The sequence below is a fragment of the Brachyhypopomus gauderio genome, unplaced genomic scaffold, assembly GCF_052324685.1.
Source record: "Brachyhypopomus gauderio isolate BG-103 unplaced genomic scaffold, BGAUD_0.2 sc37, whole genome shotgun sequence".
In the NCBI taxonomy this organism is placed as follows: Eukaryota; Metazoa; Chordata; class Actinopteri; order Gymnotiformes; family Hypopomidae; genus Brachyhypopomus; species Brachyhypopomus gauderio.
The window spans coordinates 3,235,358-3,257,663 of NW_027506867.1; the positions used below are offsets into that span (position 1 = coordinate 3,235,358).

The following is a 22,306-nucleotide window of genomic DNA, read 5'->3' on the forward strand; positions in this document are numbered from 1 at the left end:
TGTGTGTGTGTATATGTGTGTGGTGTGTGTGTGTGTGTGTGTATGTGTGTATGTGTGTGGTGTGTGTGTGTGTGTGTGTGTGTGTGTATATGTGTGTGGTGTGTGTGTGTGTGTGCGCAAGTAATGGCTGCTGTTGCCACGTGTCGTTTGGCTGACGTGTCTTGCTGAAGAGACAGCAGGATGGGGGGCATAATGAGCCTTATGCTGGATGGAAGGAGGGGGGGGGGGGGACACACACGAAGTCTGAGCTTGGACAGTGATGAGTAACAATTTTAATTAGATATTTACTCATCACAATGGAATCATTTGCCCTTATGAAAAACTTTATATATGTGGAATATTTTTAAAATCCTATTGTGCAAAACTGGGTTTGTATTCATGATCTTGTTTGAGTTGAGGAATACATGGTGTTGCTCTGCCGTGTATGATCAGAACAGGCGTGCTCTGTCACTGTACCCACGGAGTTTCAACTTCACACCTCCAGTTCTGTCACTTCAACCACATCAGGGGCAGATTTACTTCTGTGTATAAGATTAAATGCATGTAAACACCATAGCAGTAGTAAAAGGCTTTTAACGGCCCAGCACAATCACGAAATTTGAGCTCCCAGTGTTAGCACTGTGAGACAGGTAACGCTGATCATGACAAAGGAAGCTCGCCGTTCACAAAAGAACGTCTCCCTCTGCACCTCCTGGGTAATCTTCAACTCCTGTGGAAGGTGATATCGCAGGTGTATGCACATTCAGAAACTGCCCCTTTGATATATATAAAAAAAACTTGATGCAGATCATGAGATCAACATACACAAAGAGCACAAACACACAGTTGGACAGCCCATACACATCATCATCACCTTCTCCCCCAAAGAACAAAACACAACACAACACATGCATCTGTTTAAATTCACACTACGTAGCCTGGATACCCAGATCAGTATGATCCCATGAGGTTGGTGTCTACAGGTGTTTGTTCTAACTGGTTCTGCATTTCTTGATTTGACTGAAGTGTTTGTTTTCTGGTAGTCAGGCAAATCAGAAGGTTTATGCAAAGTTGCACGCAATCCCTTTGCTCTACATGCTGCCGCATGAGGTGATTAAATATTACTGAAAGTAATATTTCTACACAAAACTGTCCATATTTTTGCAAAATAGAAATTGATAACTGCCATCAGTTTAATTATTATATTAAATTATAAGACTTCTTAATCTGCGTCTAGTCTGTAAATTATTAATGCATTATTGCCTGAGTGGTTGCTTGCGTATCTGGTGAACAGCACACACCTCTTTGCCATCACAGACAACCTCTGAGTGCACCTTGGTCCTAGCTCCTCCCCTTCCTAACAGACACCTGAACCAGGTAAAATGGTACGGCTAACCCATAATTCTGGAATTCCACAGAATGTCATTCTCAAAGCACTCATCTCAGAGAGTGTCTTGGGGTCCTGTGACCTAGTGCACACCTACAGTATTCTCTTTCCTCCCATCCACGCACAGGGACACAGGGAGCCTCAAGCACAGACAGCTGGTTAAGGTGAGCTAAAGTCTCTGTTCTTCAGCTTGTTCAAACCCTTTGTAAATGGTTGATGTTATAATATATATGTTTATTATAATAGACTCAACACATGAGTGTTGTGTTAAGAGAAGGTTTAAATATCTAGATATCATTATTCATTCATCTTATTTTAAGCATTGATTCATTTAGATCCATGAATTTTTCATTAGTTTAGTAGGAAGTAATGTAAATTCATGATTTAGGTTTCAGTCAGAATATTGTAGTATAATAGAGCTGTACCTGACTAGAATATTTGGATTTATATTACTATCATTCGTTGAACTTGTTTCATCCAGGAAACATTGTCAACTCTAATGTAACAAATCAGCCTTTAGACATACTTAGTCTCTATTGACATTTTGCATTCTAATCAGATAAAATGCCATGTTTAACTGAATGTTTGATGCCAGTTTTTCTTTTCAGAGCAGGTTTAACTTGTTTTTCAAAAATATGTTTCTTAGCTGTGTCCTGACTTTACTATGCTACACATAGCACCACTATGCTATGTATATATATATATATATATATATATATATATATATATATATATATATATATATATATATATATATATATATTATATATATATATATATATATATATATATATATATATATATATATATATATATATATATATATATATAAAATCAAGCCCATTGTAGATAAGACATTAGTGACTAGATGTCTTTCACACAAACACACTGGAAAATCTGAATGTTTCTAGAAGCAGCATCATCAGACAAGTGCTTGGTGTGAGAAGTAAAAATATTCTTTTACACCATTATGGATCCATTGTTAATTAGCAACATATATCAAATAGAATAGCGTTGGAAAATACGAAAATAAAAAGAAGAATTTTATATAACAGCATCTGCTAAGGTATTTGAATGTGTTTTTGTGATGATTAATTACTTTTGTCATGCTGAGTGAACTGATTGGCCATTACAAGTAACTAAAATGATTTCTGAAAACGTCAACTCGAATTTGAACCTGAAAACATAAAATTTGCTTGTTCTAACAATGAAAAGAAAGTGTTTCCAAACAACGTTTTGTACACTACACATGCGTCGAGGCTCTGTCAGAGCTTGTGCTTGTTGAGGCTCCGAGACAGGACCTCCATCCATCCTATATGGTGCTCCCCAGTGCGGTGTTGCATGCCGCAAGTGGTTCCTCAAATTGTGTGAAATTTATAATTCACTTGCATTACCTAGCTCTAACCCTTATATAATGTTAGAAAAATAAGACATTTAAACATTTACTACCATACATTTACCTGTGTGTCAGACGACTTATCGTGAGCTACAGCTACCTAGCGAAGAAAGTTTATTAGTGTGGCGCCCCCAACCTAGCCACTAGGGTGCACACACCAGTGTATTTTAGTGCCGGTCCCAAGCCCGGATAAATAGGGAGGGTTGCGTCAGGAAGGGCATCCGGTGTAAAAACTGCACCAAATCAAATGATGCAGATCAAAAATAGAAATTCCATACCGGATCTGTCGAGGACCGGGTTAACAACGACCGCCACTGGTGCTGTTGTCCAACAGGGCATTAGTGGAAATTGGACTACTGTTGGGACAAGGAGGAGGAGGAGAGGGGGGAAGAGGGTTCTGAAGCTGAAGGAGAGGAGGCAGAGCAGGAAGGTGGAGGTTAGAGTTGGTACGTTGAATGTGGGCTCTATGACAGGTAAAGGGAGTGAGCTAGCTGATGCGATGGAGAGGAGGAAGATAGATATACTGTGTGTACGGGAGACCAATTGGAAGGGGAGCAAGGCCAGGAGCATTGGTGGTGGCTTCAAACTCTTCTATCATGGTGTAGACAGGAAGAGAAATGGAGTAGGGGTAATCCTGAAGGATGAGTTTAGTAAGAGTGTAGTGGAGGTAAAGAGAGTAAGTGACAGGGTGATCTGTGTAAAGTTAGATTGATGGGGTGATGATGAATGTCATCAGTGCTTATGCTCCTCAGGTAGGTTGTGATGTGGAGGAGAAAGAATAATTCTGGAGAGAGATAGAGGAAGTTGTTTTGCAGGTTCCTAAAGAAGAGAGAGTGGTTATTGGATCAGATTTAAATGGACATGTTGGTGGAGGGAACAGTGATGATGAGGTGGTGTTGGGTAGATATGGTGTTAATTTAAAGAATACGGAAGGACAAATGGTGATAGATTTTGCTAAAAGGATAAAGATGGCTGTAGTTCACACTTACTTTAAGAAAAAGGAAGAGTACAGGGTAACATATAAGAGTGGGGGAAGATGCACACAGGTCGACTATATCCTCTGTAGGAGACGAAACCTGAAAGAGGTTTAGTGATTGCAAGGTGTTACCAGGGGAGAGTGTAGCTAAACTGCATAGGATGGTAATATGTAGGATGGTGTCAGGAATAACACATGATCTCCCTGCAGATGCAGTTCACCTGTTGCTCATTGCTCCTCCCCTTCGCAACTATTTAAGCTTCCTCCTCTCTCTTCCAGGTTGCGAAGTATTGTTGCCATGCCACGTACCGAGCGTTCCTTCAGTATGATTGCATTTCCGTGTACCAACCTCTGTTCTCCTCCTAGACCTCGTTCCCTGCCTAGCCCCATTGTACCTTCTGGCTTATGTCTCACTGGCGTGCTATTCTCCGCACTTGGATCCTTGTCTGCCTGATTAATACATTACAGATGGTTTTGGAGGTGAAGAAGAGGAAGAGAGTGAGAGCGGAACCTAACATCAGGTGGTGGAAGTTAAAGGATGAGGACTGTGGTGTAAAATTCAGGGATGAGGTGAGGCAGGTACTGGGTAATGGTGGTGGTGTTCTGGTTACCTGGGATGAGACTTCAAATGCAGTTAGGGATGTGGCTAGGAAGGTACATGGTGTGACCTCAGGACAGAGGAAGATAGACAAGGAGTCGTGGTGGTGAAATGAGGAAGTTCAGGAAAGTTTGAGAGGAAAGCGGCTGGCTAAAAAGAATTGGGATTTTCAGAGAGATGAAGAAAGTAGACAGCGGTACAAGGAGATGTGTCGTAAGGCAAAGAGAGCAGTGGCAGAAGCTAAAGAGAAGGTATATAGCAAGCTGTATGAGAAGTTGGACACTAAGGAAGGGGAAAGGATCTGTACAGATTGGCCAGACAGAGAAACCGTGATGGGCAGGATGTGCAGCAGGTTAGGATGATAATGGAAATGTGTTGTTTGGTGAGGAGAGTGTCTTGGGAAGGTGGAAGGAGTACTTTGAGGAACTGATGAAACAAGAGAATGAAAGGGAAAGAAGGTTAGGAGAAGTAGAGCTTGTGAATCAGGAAGTGCCTCAGGTGAGCAAGGAGGAAGTAAGGGCTACAATTCAGAGAATGAATTGTGGTAAGGCAGTTAGACCGGATGATATTCCAGAGGAGGCATGGAAATTTTTGGGAGAGACAGCAGTGGAGTTCTTGACTGGGTTATTTAACAGAATCTTGGAAGGTCAGAAGATGCCGGAGGAGTGGAGACGAAGCATAATGGTGCCGATTTTCAAGAATAAGGGCTGTAGTAATTACAGGGGAATAAAGTACATCAGTCACTGAAAAGCCTGAAACGGGAAAATCAGCCTGAAAATCTGGGAAAGAGTAGTGGAAGCTAGGCTTAGAGGAGAGGTAGAGATCTGTGAGCAGCAGTATGGTTTCATGCCAGCTAAGAGCACCACAGATGCTATGTTTGCTTTGAGAGTGTTAATGGAGAAATATAGGGAATGACAGAACGAGTTACATTGTGTGTTTGTTGACTTGGAGAAAGCTTATGATAGAGTACCGAGACAGGAGCTGTGGTATTGTATGAGGAAGTCAGGAGTAGCAGAAAAGTATGTGAGGGTAGTGCAGGATATGTATGTGAACTGTGTGACAGCAGTGAGATATGCGGTAGGAATGACAGACGGGTTTAAAGTGGGGGTAGGACTACATCAGGGATCAGCCCGAGTCCCTTCCTGTTCGCAATTGTCATGTACAGACTGACGTACGAGATTAGGCAGGAGTCCCCTTGGACTATGATGTTTACTGATGACATTGTGATCTGTAGTGAGAGTAGGGAGCAGGTAGAGGTGAGCTTGGAAAGATGGAGATATGCTTTGGAGAGCAGGGGAATGAAAGTGAGCAGGAGTAAAACAGAGTACATGTGTGTGAATGAGAGGGCAGACGGTGGACAGGTCCAGTTACAAGGAGAAGGTTGGTGAAGGTTGACGATTTGGTGAAGGTTGACGAGTTTACCTACTTAGGGTCAAGGGTACAGAGTAATGGAGGAAGTGAAAGAGAGGTAAAGAAGAGTGCAGGCAGGGTGGGGTGGATGGCATAAAGTGTCTGGGGTGATCTGTGATAGAAGTGTGTCGGCTAGAATGAAAGGAGAGATTTATAGTCCTGGGGAAACTGAATTTCCCATTCGTGGGATCAATAAAGGTTATCTTATCTTATCTTATAGGACAGTAGTGAGACCTGCTATCTTGTATGGACTGGAGACAGTGGCACTGACAAAGAGACATGTGAGGGAGATGGAGGTGTCCGAGATGAAGATGTTGAGAATCTCATTTGGAGTGACGAGGAAGGATAGGATCAGAAATGAGTTTATTAGAGGATCAGCTAATGGTGTCAATTCCAGGTTCAGAGATTAAAAGTCCTCACCAGGAGTTTGCTCAAGCTTGCTAGATTTTCTAATTAGCAATCCAGGTAAAATTAGTGGAATCAACACAATCCAGGAAGCCTGAGCAAAATCCTGGTGAGGGCTTTTAATCTCTGAACCTGGAATTGACACCTCTAGTATCAGTACAGTAGCATGCTTTGGAGATAAAGTTAGGGAAGCGAGATTGAGATGGTTTGGACATGTACAGAGGAGGGAGGAGAGGTATATTGGTAGGAGGGTCTTGAGGATGGAACTTCCAGGCAAGAGGAGGAGAGGTAGACCTAAGAGGAGGTTTATGGATGCAGTGGTAGAGGATATGAGAGTGGCTGGTGTGTCAGTGGAAGACACTCAGGACAGGGCCAGATGGAGGAGTTTGCAATAAAACAGGAAATGCTGTTGGTTTTTCTTTTAATTAAAATAAAATCCCTTCAAGGACTTGTTCAATTATGAAATCTAGGAGACCAACTCGGCACATTCAGTTACACACGTCATTTCTCTCTCATTAAAATAAAATCTCGCCACAGCAATTCCACACTTTATTGCACTGCACACACTAGTGAACACCCACAAATGAAAGTCCCGACTCCAATTGGTACCCCAACTTCATAAAATCAACAAACCTGAATATTAAAATAAACAAAATATATAAAAGCACAAACCTCAGCACTTCTAGCTAGCAAGTAAAGTTATTCAAACTTCAATCAATCAATCAATCAAATTTTATTTATATAGCGCTTTTTACAACAGTTGTTGTCACAAAGCAGCTTTACAAGTGCCGAGTCCTAGCCCCCAGTGAGCAAGCCAAGGGCGACAGTGGCAAGGAAAAACTCCCTAGTTTTTTGCATGAGGAAGAAACCTTGAGAGGAACCAAGACTCGGGGGGGAACCCATCCTCCTCTGGCCGACACCGGTCACCATGACAACTACAACAATTTAAACAGAAAGAAATAAAGAAAAGGAAAAGATGTAGTAATGTCCATCATGGTGTAGGCTCATCCGGTCAGGCAGTAGGTGGCTGGCACTGGATGGATCGCTTGTCTCTCCTCATCTCATTTTTCCTCGAGCAGGCGGGCAGCCATGTTGAGAAAATAAAACAGGGAAAATTAGCTCTGTATGAGGACATATACAGGACAGATAAAATTAAACACATTTCTGGAGTGTGGCAGCAACTCCGGCATTAAGTTAAACTATTACAGCCTAGCTAAAAAGGCAGAACCAGAACGTAACATAGGCTTGGGGGCATTCTGAGACAATGGCATCCATCCACTGCCCTGTCAACAAACTTGAGTGACCACGAGCAGTGACAGGACGACAGCACCAGCGCCCCAGTCTACCATAAAACCCTTCGTCTATGAACCCCTGGATCTGTACCTTTATCTAAGGGGGATATTAATTATCAAACGCTAAACCAAATAGGTGGGTTTTCAACCTAGACTTAAAGATTGTGACTGTGTCAGAGTCCCGTATGCAATTTGGAAGGTTGTTCCAAAGCTGGGGGGCCTTATAAGAAAAGGCTCTTCCCCCTGCTGTTACCTTATTAATTTGTGGAACTAATAAAAGACCAGCACCCTGTGATCTTAGTGGACGTGGGGGTTCATAGTAGGAAATAAGTTCCTGGAGGTATTCAGGAGCAAGCCCGTGCAGTGCTTTATATGTTAATAATAGAATTTTAAAAGCAATACGGAATTTAACTGGGAGCCAATGCAGAGCTGATAGGACTGGTGTAATATGTTGAAATTTTCTAGTTCTGGTCAGAACTCTGGCTGTGGCATTTTGAACTATTTGAAGTTTATTTAGATTCCTATTTGAACATCCTGACAGTAGTGCATTGCAGTAGTCTAATCTAGAGCTAACAAAGGCGTGCACCAATTTTTCTGCATCATCCTGTGATAATGCATTTCTTAATTTGGCAATGTTGCGGAGATGTAGAAAAGCTATCCTAGTAGTATTATCTATGTATTTATCAAATGATAGGTCGGAGTCGAGTATGACACCTAGGTTTTCGGCTACTGTGCCAGGTGTAATGGGATAGTCTGCAAGATTAAGCATTAGATCTGGAATTTTTTGTCTTGCGGCCTTAGGGCCCACAAGGAGAACTTCTGTTTTGTCCTCATTTAGTTGGAGGAAGTTTAGAGACATCCAGCATTTTATATCTCTTACACAGGCCTCAATTTTTCCTAAACTGAGTTTGTCATCAGGCTTGGCTGATATGTAAAGTTGAGTGTCATCTGCATAGCAGTGAAAATTGACACCATGTTTGTTTATAACTGTGCCCAGTGGTAGCATATATAATGTAAATAATAGTGGTCCTAAGATGGAGCCTTGCGGGACCCCATATTTAACTATTGTACGTTTGGATGGAATATTATTGAGCTCTACAAACTGATGGCGATTTGTCAAGTAAGAGTTAAACCATGAAAGGGCTGTGCCTGAGACTCCAACCCAGCGTTCTAACCTTTCTAGCAAGATCCTATGATCAATTGTGTCAAAAGCTGCACTAAGATCGAGAAGCACTAGCAGTGATACATAGCCTTGATCAGAAGCAAGGAGGAGATCATTTGTTACTTTGACTAATGCTGTTTCAGTACTGTGATGGGGCCTAAAGCCAGATTGGAACTTTTCAAATATGTGATTCCTATGCAGATATAGGCATAATTGCTGGGCAACAGCTTTTTCTATGATCTTAGATATAAATGATGTGTTCGAAATGGGTCTATAATTAGATAGCACAGTCGGATCAAGATTTGGTTTCTTGATCAGAGGTTTAATAACTGCAAATTTACATGATTTGGGCATGTGACCTATTGTAATGGATGAGTTAACTATAGTTAGAAGAGGTTCAGTTACAGCTGGTAATACCTCTTTTAATAACTTTGAGGGAACTGAGTCTAGTGTGCAGGTAGTACAATTTAAGGAAGAAATTATTTTCTCTAATTCTGATTGTGGGAGTGGATGAAAAGCATCAAGTTTTTCTCCCGGTATGTAATTTAAATCAATTTCAACCAAACTAGATGACATACCAGTTGTATTGCTAATAAAAGGTTTTATATTTTGTCTAATATTCTCAATTTTATTATCAAAGAAATCTATAAATACATTACTAGTGAGGTTTACTGGAATCTGAGGTTCTGCGCCTGCTTGGTTTTTTGTAAGTTTAGAAATAGTATTAAAAAGAAATCTAGGATTGTTTTTATTTTTCTCAATCAGTGAGGCTAAGTATGCTGAGCGTGCTTTAGTGAGTGCCCGTTTGTATTCAATAATGCTATCCTTCCAGGCACAGTGGAATACTTCCAACTTAGTAGATCGCCATTTCCGCTCTAATTTACGTGCTATTTGTTTTAAGTTTCTAGTTTGGTCAGTGTACCACGGGGCGAGCTTTTTGGATCTAGCTTTTTTATATTTTAGTGGAGCTACTATATCTAGAGCTGATCTGCAGGTATTCTCTAAGCAGTCGGTTAGACTATCTAACTCTCCTGGATCAGATGGCGAGTGGGCTAAAGCAGTTAAATCAGGGAGGGTTTCAATAAACTGTGTTGCTGTTGATGAATTTATCGAGCGCTTTATACACTGCCGATGAGACGGGCGGGTATTTATGTTAAGGTAAAGATCGAATTGGACTAAATAGTGATCAGAGATTGCTACGGTTTGCGGAAGTATATTTATATTATCTACGTCGATACCCAGCGTTAAGAATAGATCTAGGGTATGATTTCGATAATGTGTAGGTCCTACTACGTTTTGTATAATGCTGACAGAGTTCAATATAGAAGTAAAAGCCCTTGTCAGTGGATCCTCCGCATTATCAAAAAGTCTCCTACCATTATTATTTTGTCACTACATACTGCTAAATTTGCTGCAAAATCAGTAAAATCGTTTAAGAAATCTGAGTAAGGCTCTGGTGGTCTGTATACATTAGTTAGGGAAAATGTACTTTTATTTTCAGATGGACTAATTACATTAATAGACTGCATCTCAAATGAGTTTGAGATATCTAGGTATTTCTGATGAATTTCTAAACAATCACGATAGATTATACATATTCCTCCTCCTCTGCCTGACAATCTATGTCTATGTACTGTATATAACTATATCCCACAGGAGTGGCTTCGTTTAATGTTAAATAATCACCAGATTGAATCCACGTTTCAGTTAGACATAGAATATCAATTTTCTGGTGAGTTATAAGTTCATTTACAAAAACTGCTTTTGAGTTGAGTGATCGAATATTGATTAATCCGATTTTCAGATCGGTAATATAGGTAATAATTGGATGTGAAGTCTGAATATTAGTTAAAAACTTAGGACGGACTATTCTCTTATGATTTAGTTTAACCCGGGGCACAGACACAGTCTCAATCCTATGGGAAATTGGTGACGCCTCTAGGCAGCTCGCAGACAGGTTTAACCCGTTAGTATGCGGCCTGGTCGCGACTCTGGTTAGTCAGCAGCTCCTAGTACTACACTGCCCACTAACTAACAGACTACGGGCTATGCTGCAGGATAACAAGGCGGCGCTATCCCGGGTGGGGTGGACACCGTCCCTGCCTAAAAGACCAGGCTTGCCCTCGAACTCTTTCCAATTATTAATAAAGCCCACTTGATTTTCGGAGCACCACTTGGACATCCAGCGGTTTAGCGACGTGAGCCTGCTGTATTGCTCATCGCCGCGCCGCATTGGGATGGGGCCAGAGCAGATTACGGCATCGGACATTGTCTGGGCTAATTTAATCACCTCTTTAACATTAGCCTTAGTCACCTCTGCCTGCCGCAGACGTATATCGTTGGCCCCTACATGAATGACTATCCTAGAGAATCTCCTATGGGCTAACAGTCTAAGGTTGCCACTAATTTCCGGCGCTCTGGCTCCCGGTAAACAGCTGACTGTAACCGCTGGTGCCCCTACAGGAATAGCGACTTTCACGTGTCGGACTATAGAGTCTCCTATGACCAGAGTCTGTGAGACAGGCTCCTCAGCGGGTGTAGCACTGAGCGGGGCAAACCTGTTGGACACGTGAACCGGGGAGTGGTGCTCTGGTGGGCTAGCGCTGGCGTTAGCGGTAGCTGCAGCCCTCGCTCTCTGACTACGCCGCCGAGACGTCACCCATTCGCCCCACTGTGAGGGCTCTATCGCCGGAGTCGCGGAGGCGCTAGTTCTCCCTGGCGCGTCCACAGCTACTACTGACCCTGTCTCTCTATCCCTCAATAATGAGTGGACGTGGTGCTCTAAGCTTTCCACTTTCGCCACGAGAGAAATAACTAAGTTGCACCTCTCATAGATACTATCGCTATTACTGTCGGTGGCAAAAGGCTCTAGACTAAACATGCCACACTCCGAACCGGGAAACAAACCGACACCAGCCATGAATGAATCAAAACACTTACCGTGTCTAGCCGATATATAAACTTACGGTAGCTGATTTGTGAAGCCAGAAAGTTGGTCAGCGGCCGGAATAAAACCTGTAAAATGTATCTAGGAAGGCAATAAGTAAAAGATTAGCACGTAAATAGATTATTATACTTTAGAAAACAATTTCAAAATTCGCTCCGCAACAGCGTCGGCAGGAAGCAGCGTCGGCAGGAAGCAGCATCGGCAGGAAACCGGAAACTTTACAACAAGGGCCACGGTTACCTGCCCATGAAGCAGACCACTAGAATTAAAATCAAACTCTCAAATAGCAGCATTAGAGTTGAACAATAATTCTGCTCGCAAAGTAGTACTGCACCCAGGTATCAATGCACCTCGTCTGTGCCTATCCCTTGCTATAAGAGCAGGACAAAACACTCACATTTAAAAACAGAATACATAACTGAAAATGCAATGTACCTTACAACAGCGAACACACAGTAAAGTCAAGCTCACGCTCCAAACCTGTCGTCCCGTTGTGGTGCTTAGCTTAGCCACACTATTTCTCCAAGCTTCCCAAGGTGCACTTATAACATGTCTGATTACAGGCACACTGCAGCCTGTAATTACCTGACTCCTCCCATACCACCAAATCGTCAAGGGGAAAAAAGGAAGACCCATACCAGGGCTACATTAGCTAATTAGCTGAATATGATAAACTTTTGTCATATTTTGTCAAGTTAAGCTAAGTATGGGTTTGAAATGATTTTGGATAGATTTTGGCTATCCTTTTCGTGGCATAATTAGCAAACTAGCTAGGATAAGCCAGCTGGTTTGTCCAGTACAGCCGTACAGTTGACGGTATTTCCAGGGTTGCCAACTCTCATGCATTGAGCGTGAGACACACGCATTTGACCGTCTTCACACGCTCTCTCGCCTAGTGTTGCCACCTGTCCCGGTTTTCTCGGGACTGTCCCGGTTTTCACGTGCCTGTCCCGGTTTTCCCGGGCTGTCCCAGTTTTTCTTCTTTTTAATATTCGGTCCCGGCAAAAAAACTAGGTTAGTTCAAACCACGATTCAGACTGTTTCTGCACACTTTAAATCAGTTTTTTTTCTCGCTGTGTCCATTTTAAACCCTTCCGGTAACATTTTAACATTTTACGTTCGCCACCCACCCCATGCGCTCAACAACTTACGTTCGCCACCCCCCCGTCAACAGATTACACTCGCCACCCTGTGTCAGTATGACAGTGTCCTTGTTTTTTGTCGGACCTAGGTGGCAACCCTACTCACGCCACACTTCCGATATCTCACGCCGAATAAAAAATATAGTTTATTTACCTCTGATCCACATCTATGATTCACACTATAACACTTAATTTGTGTCCATTTTACGTTCGCCATCCCCCCCGTCGACAACTTATGTTTGCCACCTCCTCCAGGTTCAAATCTCACTCCAAGCGATCTTCAAAAGTTGGCAACCCTGTATTTCATATCTCTAATAGTTTAACCTTAAGTGGCATATTTCCCTGTGTGGTGATAAGCCATTGTCAAAGTTAAAGTCAGTTATCTATTTGAGGGCAAGTGGTTTGCAAGACTGAGCTGTGATTTTTTTCATTCGGACATTTTTTTCAAGAATTAAAAAATGGGAGAAACTTTCTCAGAAAAGTTCTGAGGTAATATTGCTCACGTACTGGGTGTCCATTTGAGTTTGTTAAATAAAAATGTTTGAGATCATACACGGCAAATGTATTTCTCATTTTTGAGCAGGCTAACTAACTGATTAGATCACTATGAAAAAATATTGGTTAAACTGTTACTTAAGCCTACTTAGAAAAGTAAATTGGGAAAATTAGGTTTATCATGTTAAAAGAACTTACTGCAAAGTTGAGAATAATGAAAATGATTGTTGTTGGGTGAACAAAATTTGTGCAGTGTATTGTATTAAGAGATGTAGAGATATGCAAAATTGGGAGAAAAATGAGGGAGAGAGTCAGCTTTCTTAAAATTTCAATGATGGTGGTTTGTAAGTACGAGGTTAAGCAGTAGATATTGAAGACAACAGCCAGCAGAGTGCAAGCTCCACTCTCCACTGACCGGGATGACCAACTCATTCAAATGTCAGTAACCACAGGATGACATTAAGTGACCTACAAAAACAACAGCAGCTAACAGCAGCTGGGATGAAGTGCATAGTGTGGAAGATTCAAATCAGGCTCCTAGGTGCTGGACTGAAGTCATAAAAGTTAGAAAAAAAAAGCTCATCAGAAGAATCAAGCTGAAATGACCATAAGATTCAGAGGAGTAAGATCTTCTCTGATTAATCTGTGGCCTACAAGCCACAGTGTCTCACACCCACTGTGAACATTGGTGGGAGGTTCAGTGGTGATCTGGATGGGATTTGGGCAGATTAGAAATCAGAGCGAGTAACAATCACAAAAATCACAACATATCTGTAAATATATATGTAGAGATTGGCCGTCACTAGCTAACGACTAACCACAAATGACATTATCAAAGGAAAAAATATCAAACAATGAATCACTTATTTTAGCATGTGGGTGTGAGTCTAAACTTGTTAAAATTGCACTAAAAGACAGCTAGCTACTTTTCCAGTTTGCAGATTAGACGTGGTCCACTCAGTTGCCCAACGCAGTCTGCACTTTTATATGACTCAGAGTCAATCAGAAATAAGAAATAGCTCTACACCGAACATCTAAAATACATTTTTGTGACTGGTTGAGAGAGAATGGCACAAGTTAAAGAAAAATTGTCTTTATTGATTTGAAGGAATCTGTTCACTCCTTCTACTTGGATTTTACTTTTGTTTGGACGGATTTATATTAGGCTACTCCCTATAATTATCTGGTGTGTATGGCTAAATCCAGCATGTTTGCTAGGGACTTTTGTATGTGCTTCATGGGAACAATGTGCTTTTTTTCAACAGGTGTGGTGTTTAATCCCCTTTTGTGAAAATCCAGTTTTGCAGCTAGTGTTCCTTTCAACCATGGCAGAGGAAAAATCATGCAACACATTCATTTTCAGATGTCTGGTTGGAATGTAAACCTTGTCTGACTCCGTCGCAGAGACCAGCATAAGCTAATGTGTTCTGTATTCTATACATGGTGTGAACACACAGATAGTATATTTTTGTGATTGTGCAATGCTAGTGTGTTAATATTAGAATAACTTGATTCTTAATTTAGTGAAAAATCTTTAAAATGTTCTCTCTAGCAAAGTTAAAGAATCGGTGTAGCATCCATTATTAAACTTTAACAATTAAAAATATATATTTATAATGGGCGAAGAACATGTAGATAAGAAAAGAAGGAAGCAAAAGCACAGGTCTCCAACTAAAGTGTCTAATGAAAACAAATGTAGACGAAACCCAACATAATTAATGCACTAATACAAATGAAAGTAGCCACGTAACATAACAGTGGCAGACAATGGACACAAAACATAACATAGTCACATAACCTAGTGTGACTCCTGATGTGTAATGTATACCATCTCAAGGAGACAAAGAATAACAAGTCCACTTGTTCACCACTGAATGTCAGTAACTGACAGCAGGGATGAGCATCACCATGACCACCTGAGGACGTTATGCAGGCTACACAAGGACCTGCAAAATATCTTTTGTTTATTTTCTGTTTTGTTGCATGCTTTGGTGTGCATCAGTGATTATACAAGAAACAACATTTAAGCATGCTTTTGACTAACATAACATGCTTTTGACTAACATTGTATATTGTGTATGTATATATATATATATATATATATATATATATATATATATATATATATATATGGGGCAGTCATGGCCTAGTGGTAGGGAACTGGTCTTGTGACCGGAGGGTTGTGGGTTCGATTCCCAGACCTGAAGCCATGGTTGAGGTGCCCTTGAGCAAGGCACCTAACCCCAACTGCTCCCCGGGCTAGGGCTAGGGCTGCCCACCGCTCTGGGCATGTGTGATCCACAGCCCCCTCGTAATCACTAGTGTGTGTGTTCTACCTGCACAGATGGGTTAAAAGCGGAGGACAAATTTCGATTGCAGTGTAAAAATCACAATTGACAAAATACGGCACACATTTGTGCCAGTCAAAACTATAATGGTACTGAAATTAATGAAACCTCAATGAAGCTGTGAACAATACAGTGATATAGAAACAGTAATATAGAAATAGCGATACTCAAGTCTACAAAGCACAGGTGATAGTCGGTCATGCAGGCAGGCTCTAGACGCGTTTGAGCAGGCTAGTTAAGGCTACTGCATAGCACTGGAGGCAGGGACCTGTAGGCTTAAATAGAGGGAAATAAACAGGAGACAGGTGCAGGTGATGATGAGTGGGAGTGATTCACAAGTGGGTGACTGAGAACAGGGAGAGGTGTGGTGTGAAGGTGTGGCTGTGGATGAGTGGGCGGCTCACCTGTGTCACCTGCTGCCGGCCTCCCATGACAGTGACTGCTGTAGCGATATGCACATAGATTTATTACGGTACTACACCTTGTGTAAATACAAGATCATTAACTTCGTTTTTGTCTTATGTAGGTACAGAAGTGTATTAAAACAGTTTATTTGATAGATTGTAAAAACAGATTTGGATCGCTTCCAGTGTGAGGCAGTCATTTTCCCATAAAGCTTAACAGGAAATGCAAATATACATATAGTATGTGTCCATGACTCAGCATTGAAACACAAGTATGATGTAAAGGTTACACTTGGACAGCTTTTGTATTGGTACTGTCAAATAACATATTGGTAATCCACTTGTTACTTTTGTGTTATGATAAAATGACACAAAGTGTGTACAGTAATGAGATAAATGTTACTCTTTCAGATAAAGTGTCATTTCCTGTGGTTACTGTGTAAACTGATATTTAAGTTGTTACGGTGACAGTCCCGGACCCTTCCCTGTGGGCGTGCCGCTACGTTGTCTGTGTGTCGTTATGTCCATGTATGTACTTCCGTGGGTGTGGGTTGTTTGTGAGCGTGTTCGTAGTCGCACCTGTGCCTTGTCTCGAGATCACGAGGGTCTGTGTTAATCACCTATTTAATGTGTGTTCGCGCAGTGTCTTGTGCTCGTCTTTGTCTAAAGCTACGTGTCTGCGTGAGTGTGGTTCTGTTCTGCTCGCGCTCCACCCGGAGCTTATACGTCTGAGTATTAATAAACGTCTTTATGTTCACCGTGAACGTTGTGGTGCCTGCCTCCTCCACCACACGTTACATAAGTAATATTTATATTTCCATTTATAATATCCATGTAAAGGATGTGGTAAGAGTGTGTGCAAATAAGCTCATGTTGGGAGATCATATTTGCGATCTGCCATCTTTGCACATTACCCAGGATTCATAGCAATAGGTGAGAGTGAAGAAATAGACTCACTGATAAACCGAGAGCTTTGCTTTATAGCTCAGTTTGTTCTCAGCACTACAGTACAGTCTGATACAGAGACCACGTTACTGTAGCTGCTGCACATAACCTGAGGTCCATCACATGATCCTTATTCCCATCACATGTCAAGACCATCAAGATGCTTAAACTCCCCCACTTGCAGTTCATGACCCCCAATCTCCAGCATATTATGCACAATTATGTACAAACAACGTGATGCTAAATGTGCAAACAAAAGCTAAATATATTGTGGGAAAACAGAACGCAAAGCACAGCTGTAGTGTAAACAGATATCAGAGTATAATGTGACCGAACATGACACGAATACGGAGAATAGCAATGAAGACTGGAAATAACGAGTCATGCCAGTGACATGGATTTCAAACCGTTCATTTTCACGCCCTCCAAAACATTCACTGGTGTTGTGTTCCATAGTATTTACAAATTGCTCTTCTTGACTACCATCACTTCTGTCACTATGGATATGACATTGTCATTGTTTGTCACATTGCAAGTGACGCAAAAGGCACTTCCTGGTTTTTGTTTACTTGTTACACCTTTTGTTTGACTTTCCTCTTCTTTCACGAGTTCCACCTGTTTCTTGTTTGATTCCTTTGAAGCCTTTACATTGAAGCTCTGTGTTTGCTGTCTCATGGCTGGTCTTTGTTTGTATTGAGCCTTTGGGTTCTGTTAGCATATGCATAGTGCATCGTTTTACCGTTAGTTCTGTCTAAGCATTTGTGTTGACCTATCATTCACTCTGCATTATAACCATGCTATACACAATATTTCCCTGCAGGGTGCCTCTCCATCATGGAAAAAGAACTCTATGACCACATATGCAATGATGGGTTTTTGAATGGTTGTGGGTGAACATGGTATGCCTAGCTGTGTCCAAGCATGTTCAGATGTGCTCCCTATTCTCTCAGCACAGCAGCTCATCCAGATAAGGTCTTCCTCCAAATTGTTAACAAACTCGATGGACACTCCTGGTGTTAAACCCCTCTGGGGTAAGACTTATTTTTTGCTGCTGTGATATAGAATTTTTAGGTTAATTCAACACTATATATTTTGCAGTTGTGTGTTCCATATTGTTACATACAGTATATGTGAATGCTCAGTATCATTAGTATGAAATGGGCACTGGATTCTTAATTTTAAAGAGTCTCCTGGATATTAATAATGATAATAATAATAATAATAATACATATAATAATAATAATAGATTTTATTTGTAACGTACTTTTCATTTTGTAAAATCTCAAAGTGCCACAACAAAGGCAAACATTTAGCACTAAAAAATAAAAACAAAAAGTCATCCAATATTATGTATATAAAAATAATTAAAATATAAAATATATCAACAGCAATATACCTTTTTTTAAAGATAAGTCTTACGAAGAGCTTTAAAAGTGTCCTGGCTCTGCGCAGACCTAAGCTGGACCGGGAGACAGTTCCAGAGTTATGGTGCAGCTGAGCAAAAGGCACTGTTCGAAGCCTAGTGGGGGGCACCTGGAGGAGCATGCTGCCTGATGATCTGAGGGTGCGGATTGATGTTTGGGGGGTGAGAAGTTCTTGTAGGTATGATGGGGCTTGACCAGTAATACATTTGTATGTAAGCAGAAGGATTTTGTAGTTTATACAGGATGAGACAGGAAGCCAGTGCAGTGATTTTAGAATGGGGGTGATGTGTTTATACTTCCTGACCGTCGTTAGGATTCTGGCGGCACTGTTTTGAATTTATTGTAATGCCTGGATGTCCTTGTCAGAAATCCCAATAAAAAGGCTGTTGCAGTAGTCCAGCCTTGAGGAAATAAAGGCATGGACAAGTTTCTCTGCATCTTTGTGAGTCAGAAGAGGACAAAGTTTAGCTATATTCTGGAGGTGATTAAATGAGTTTTTGCAGAGATGTTTTATGTGAGTATTAAAAGTCAGCTGTGGATCAAACTAAACCCCTAGATTAGTGACTGAGGAGGAGAGAGTGATAATCTGACCATCAAAATTAAACTGGGGTTTGGAGGAGGAACGAACTTGATGAGGGGTACCAACAAGTAGTGCCTCAGTTGTACCACTGTTGAGCTGAAGGATGTTGCTGCTCATCCATGCCTGTATATCCTCAAGACATATGGTAACTTGAGACAGGGTTGCAGAGGAGCTTGGTGCAGTTTTGATATCGTCAGCATAGCAATGAAAGGACAACCCATGTTTACTAATAATTTGTCCAAGGGGTAACATGTAAATGATAAAAAGAATTGGGCCAAGAACCGACCCCTGTGGAACGCCACACATGACAAGAAGCTGCCTGGACTTATAACCACCCAGTAGAACATATTCAGTCCTGTCAGCCAGGTAGGACTGGAACCACTGCAATGCAGTTCCAGGGAGTCGAATGGCATTGTAGAGGCGTTCCAGTAGGATGGAACGATCCACTGTATCAAAAGCCACTGTTAGGTCAAGAAGAATAAGCAGGGATGGTGACCCTGCATCAGCTGACATTAGTAGATTGTTTGTTACCCTGAGAAGGGTGGTTTCTGTGCCGTGTGCTGGACGGAAGCCAGACTTGAACTTCTCAAACATGTTGTTTCCATTGAGATGGTTCTGAAGTTGCAATGCAACTGCCTTCTCTAGGACCTTTAACAAAAAAAGGAAGATTGGAAATAGGCCTGTAGTTTGCAAGCACTTCCGGGTCTAGTGAAGGCTTCTTTAGGTGGGTAAAATAAGTGTATAAAATAACCTGCTTTTCTTAAGTTGAAGACATCAGTAAAGGAGTAGCCCAGTGTTACTGGCTGTAGAGCCTGCCACATATGCTATGGGTTTGAGCTGTTACTGAAGCAGAATGCAGGTCTCGAGCAGGAAGTAGACCCCAGTGCTATCATCCAGGTCGACCTTGAGGGTGTTTTTCTTACCATCTTTGTTTACTATATTTATAGGCTTTGTGTTTACTTGTAATTAGGCATGACTGATTCATACTGTTACAGTATGTAGAACGCAATGAGTGGTTTTTAATATAGGCCAATGTGTGGGTAATTGCAAAACGAATCATGTAAATAAAGACTTTTCCACATATGAAAATCTCATTCAAGGTCAAAGTCAGTTATAGTGGTGTCACAGAACAGCACATTCCTCCACTCTCCTGTATGTTGTGGTTCGGTCCACCACGTGTGTTTGCTGCATTTATTGTGTTGCTCCGTTGTTACCCTGCCCTTTCTTCACCTGTCTGTATGTTGTTTCCCCTTGTTACTGAGAGCAAATTAAATCAAAATAAGGTTTCACCCCAAGAAATAAGATTAATTTTTCTCATCCTATTCTGTTTCTTGTAGTCTGGCTCAGAAGATGGCCATCATCAACCCTGGCAGGTTCCAGTTTAAGACCATCTTCATATTCTTGGTGTCCCTAACCTTCGCTGCATTGGTCAGTCTCTACATGTCTAATATCGCCCTTGGGCACTCCAGAATATGGTTCAGGAACATCACCAATCAAATCCATTCTTATTACATGAGAACTGATATTAACAATAAAACACTGCTCAGTACAACCTCTCTGCCAAATTACAATCAGTGGATAACCAATACCACAGAAGCACAAGTCACTATGAGGACTACACAGGATGTTACAAATATTACTCAGGTGGAAGATACGTATTACCATGAAGCTTACCCGCACAACTACCATTACATCCTGGATGAACCGGAGACGTGTGATCACATGGAGCCCTTCCTGACTCTCATGGTGCCTGTGGCTCCTCAGCAGGTGCAGGCCAGAGATGCCATCCGTAGCACCTGGGGTAATGAGAGTGTGGTGCAGGGCAAAGTTGTGAAGGTCTTGTTTATGCTTGGTCTACCTGGTGGAGAACAGGCTGAGAAGTTGCAGGAGCAGCTATTGTTGGAAAGCCAGCAACACCATGACATCATCCAGAGCAACTTCATGGACACATACATCAACTTGACAATAAAGACCATGGTGATCATGGACTGGCTGGCCACACACTGCCCTCAGTCAAACTACTCCATGAAGGTTGACTCGGACATGTTCCTTAACCTGGAAAATCTGATGGCCATGCTGCTAGACCCCAACACACCTACAGAAAACTACATAACTGGCATGGTTATGTGGAACCGTCCCGTCGTCAGGGACAAGAACTCCAAGTGGTATGTGTCAGAAGAATTATATGCTGAAGAGTTCTACCCTACTTACTTGTTGGGAATGGGTTATGTCTTCTCCAACGACCTCCCGGAGAAGATTGTTGCTGTGTCAAAAAATATAAAGCCATTTAACATAGAGGATGCATACATAGGTGTGTGCCTAAAACAGATAGGTATCTCACCTTCAAACCCGCCTAACCCTTCCCAGTTTCAGGCTTATTTTAATGGCAACTATCAACGCAGTAATTTTCTCAGAGTGATTACCATCATCCTAGGTTCCCCACAGCAGTTGGTCACATTTTGGCAGGACATAAAGAAACCTATGTGACATTCACAGAGGGAATGTGAAGTCACTATGTGGAGAGTGTGTGACATTAATGGAAAACGTTTTGGAAATTAATTTAATTTGAAATAGGATCTGTATTGTAATATGTAAATATATTTTTATTTTTGCAAAATCATAACCCTAACCTCATTTAGTTCTTCATCCCTCATGGTTTGTGTCAAGTTCGTTTCCTTGTTTGTGTATTTAAAAATATTTATTTGTGTTTTCTGTTATTTGTTGTCTTTCTGTTTATGTCTGCCGGATTCCTTTGGATTGGTAAACTAACCCTGGACTGTTTAAACCACTATGATGTTGGATTTTCCTTAAATAAATATTGCTCTTCTCAGCACCTGTCTGCTTCAAGGTCACTCAGTATTACAATTATGATACATGAGGTTGTAGTGTCAGTTGTAACAACAGAGGACTTAATAATAATAGCAGTAATAAATTGTGTTTTAACTGTCAGCAACAGATATGGTTAAATTCTGATGTGTTGTATTACTGTTACTTGTTTTTATCCAATATCGTTACAAAATATTTTTATTATTTTTTATTGATTTTGTATGCAGTAAGTCCCTACTGTACCCAACAAAAAGCCATACCAGACTGAATGAAGACAGTAGGCATGTGTGTACAAAGGTGTGGGTACAAGTCTATCTTGAAACCATACAGAGAATCTTCTTTCTTACCCAATTTGAGGAATACAAATCAAAGGCCTGGCAACAAGCCCTACACCATACTTTAAAAAATCTAGAGTAGCTATTGTAATAATGCTATTTCTTTGGGTAATCTGGTAAGCTTCAATTTAGATGCAAGAGCAAGCACCACACACCCAAGCTCAAAGTATGTTAATCAGTTCACTGATTATTACTGCTCCCACTAAAATACAGCACACTTCACACCTCCCTAATTCCCACACACACTCCCGTTTA

At 41.3% G+C, this 22,306-nt stretch overlaps 1 protein-coding gene across 1 annotated transcript; it reads left to right on the forward strand.

Annotated features, from left to right (window-relative positions):
* Positions 1-1,376: 1,376 nt before the first annotated feature.
* On the forward strand, positions 1,377-21,800 carry LOC143485623 (beta-1,3-galactosyltransferase 2-like). Its single transcript, XM_076985122.1, has 2 exons — positions 1,377-1,530; positions 20,228-21,800. Exon 2 carries the CDS (start codon positions 20,241-20,243, stop codon positions 21,375-21,377), a length of 1,137 nt encoding a protein of 378 aa, XP_076841237.1. The 5' UTR covers positions 1,377-1,530; positions 20,228-20,240; the 3' UTR covers positions 21,378-21,800.
* Positions 21,801-22,306: the final 506 nt, after the last annotated feature.

What these genes read in the sequence shown, in the direction of transcription:
- LOC143485623 (XM_076985122.1), top strand. Translation starts at nt 20,241, where the DNA reads ATGGCCATCATCAACCCTGGCAGGTTCCAGTTTAAGACCATCTTCATA.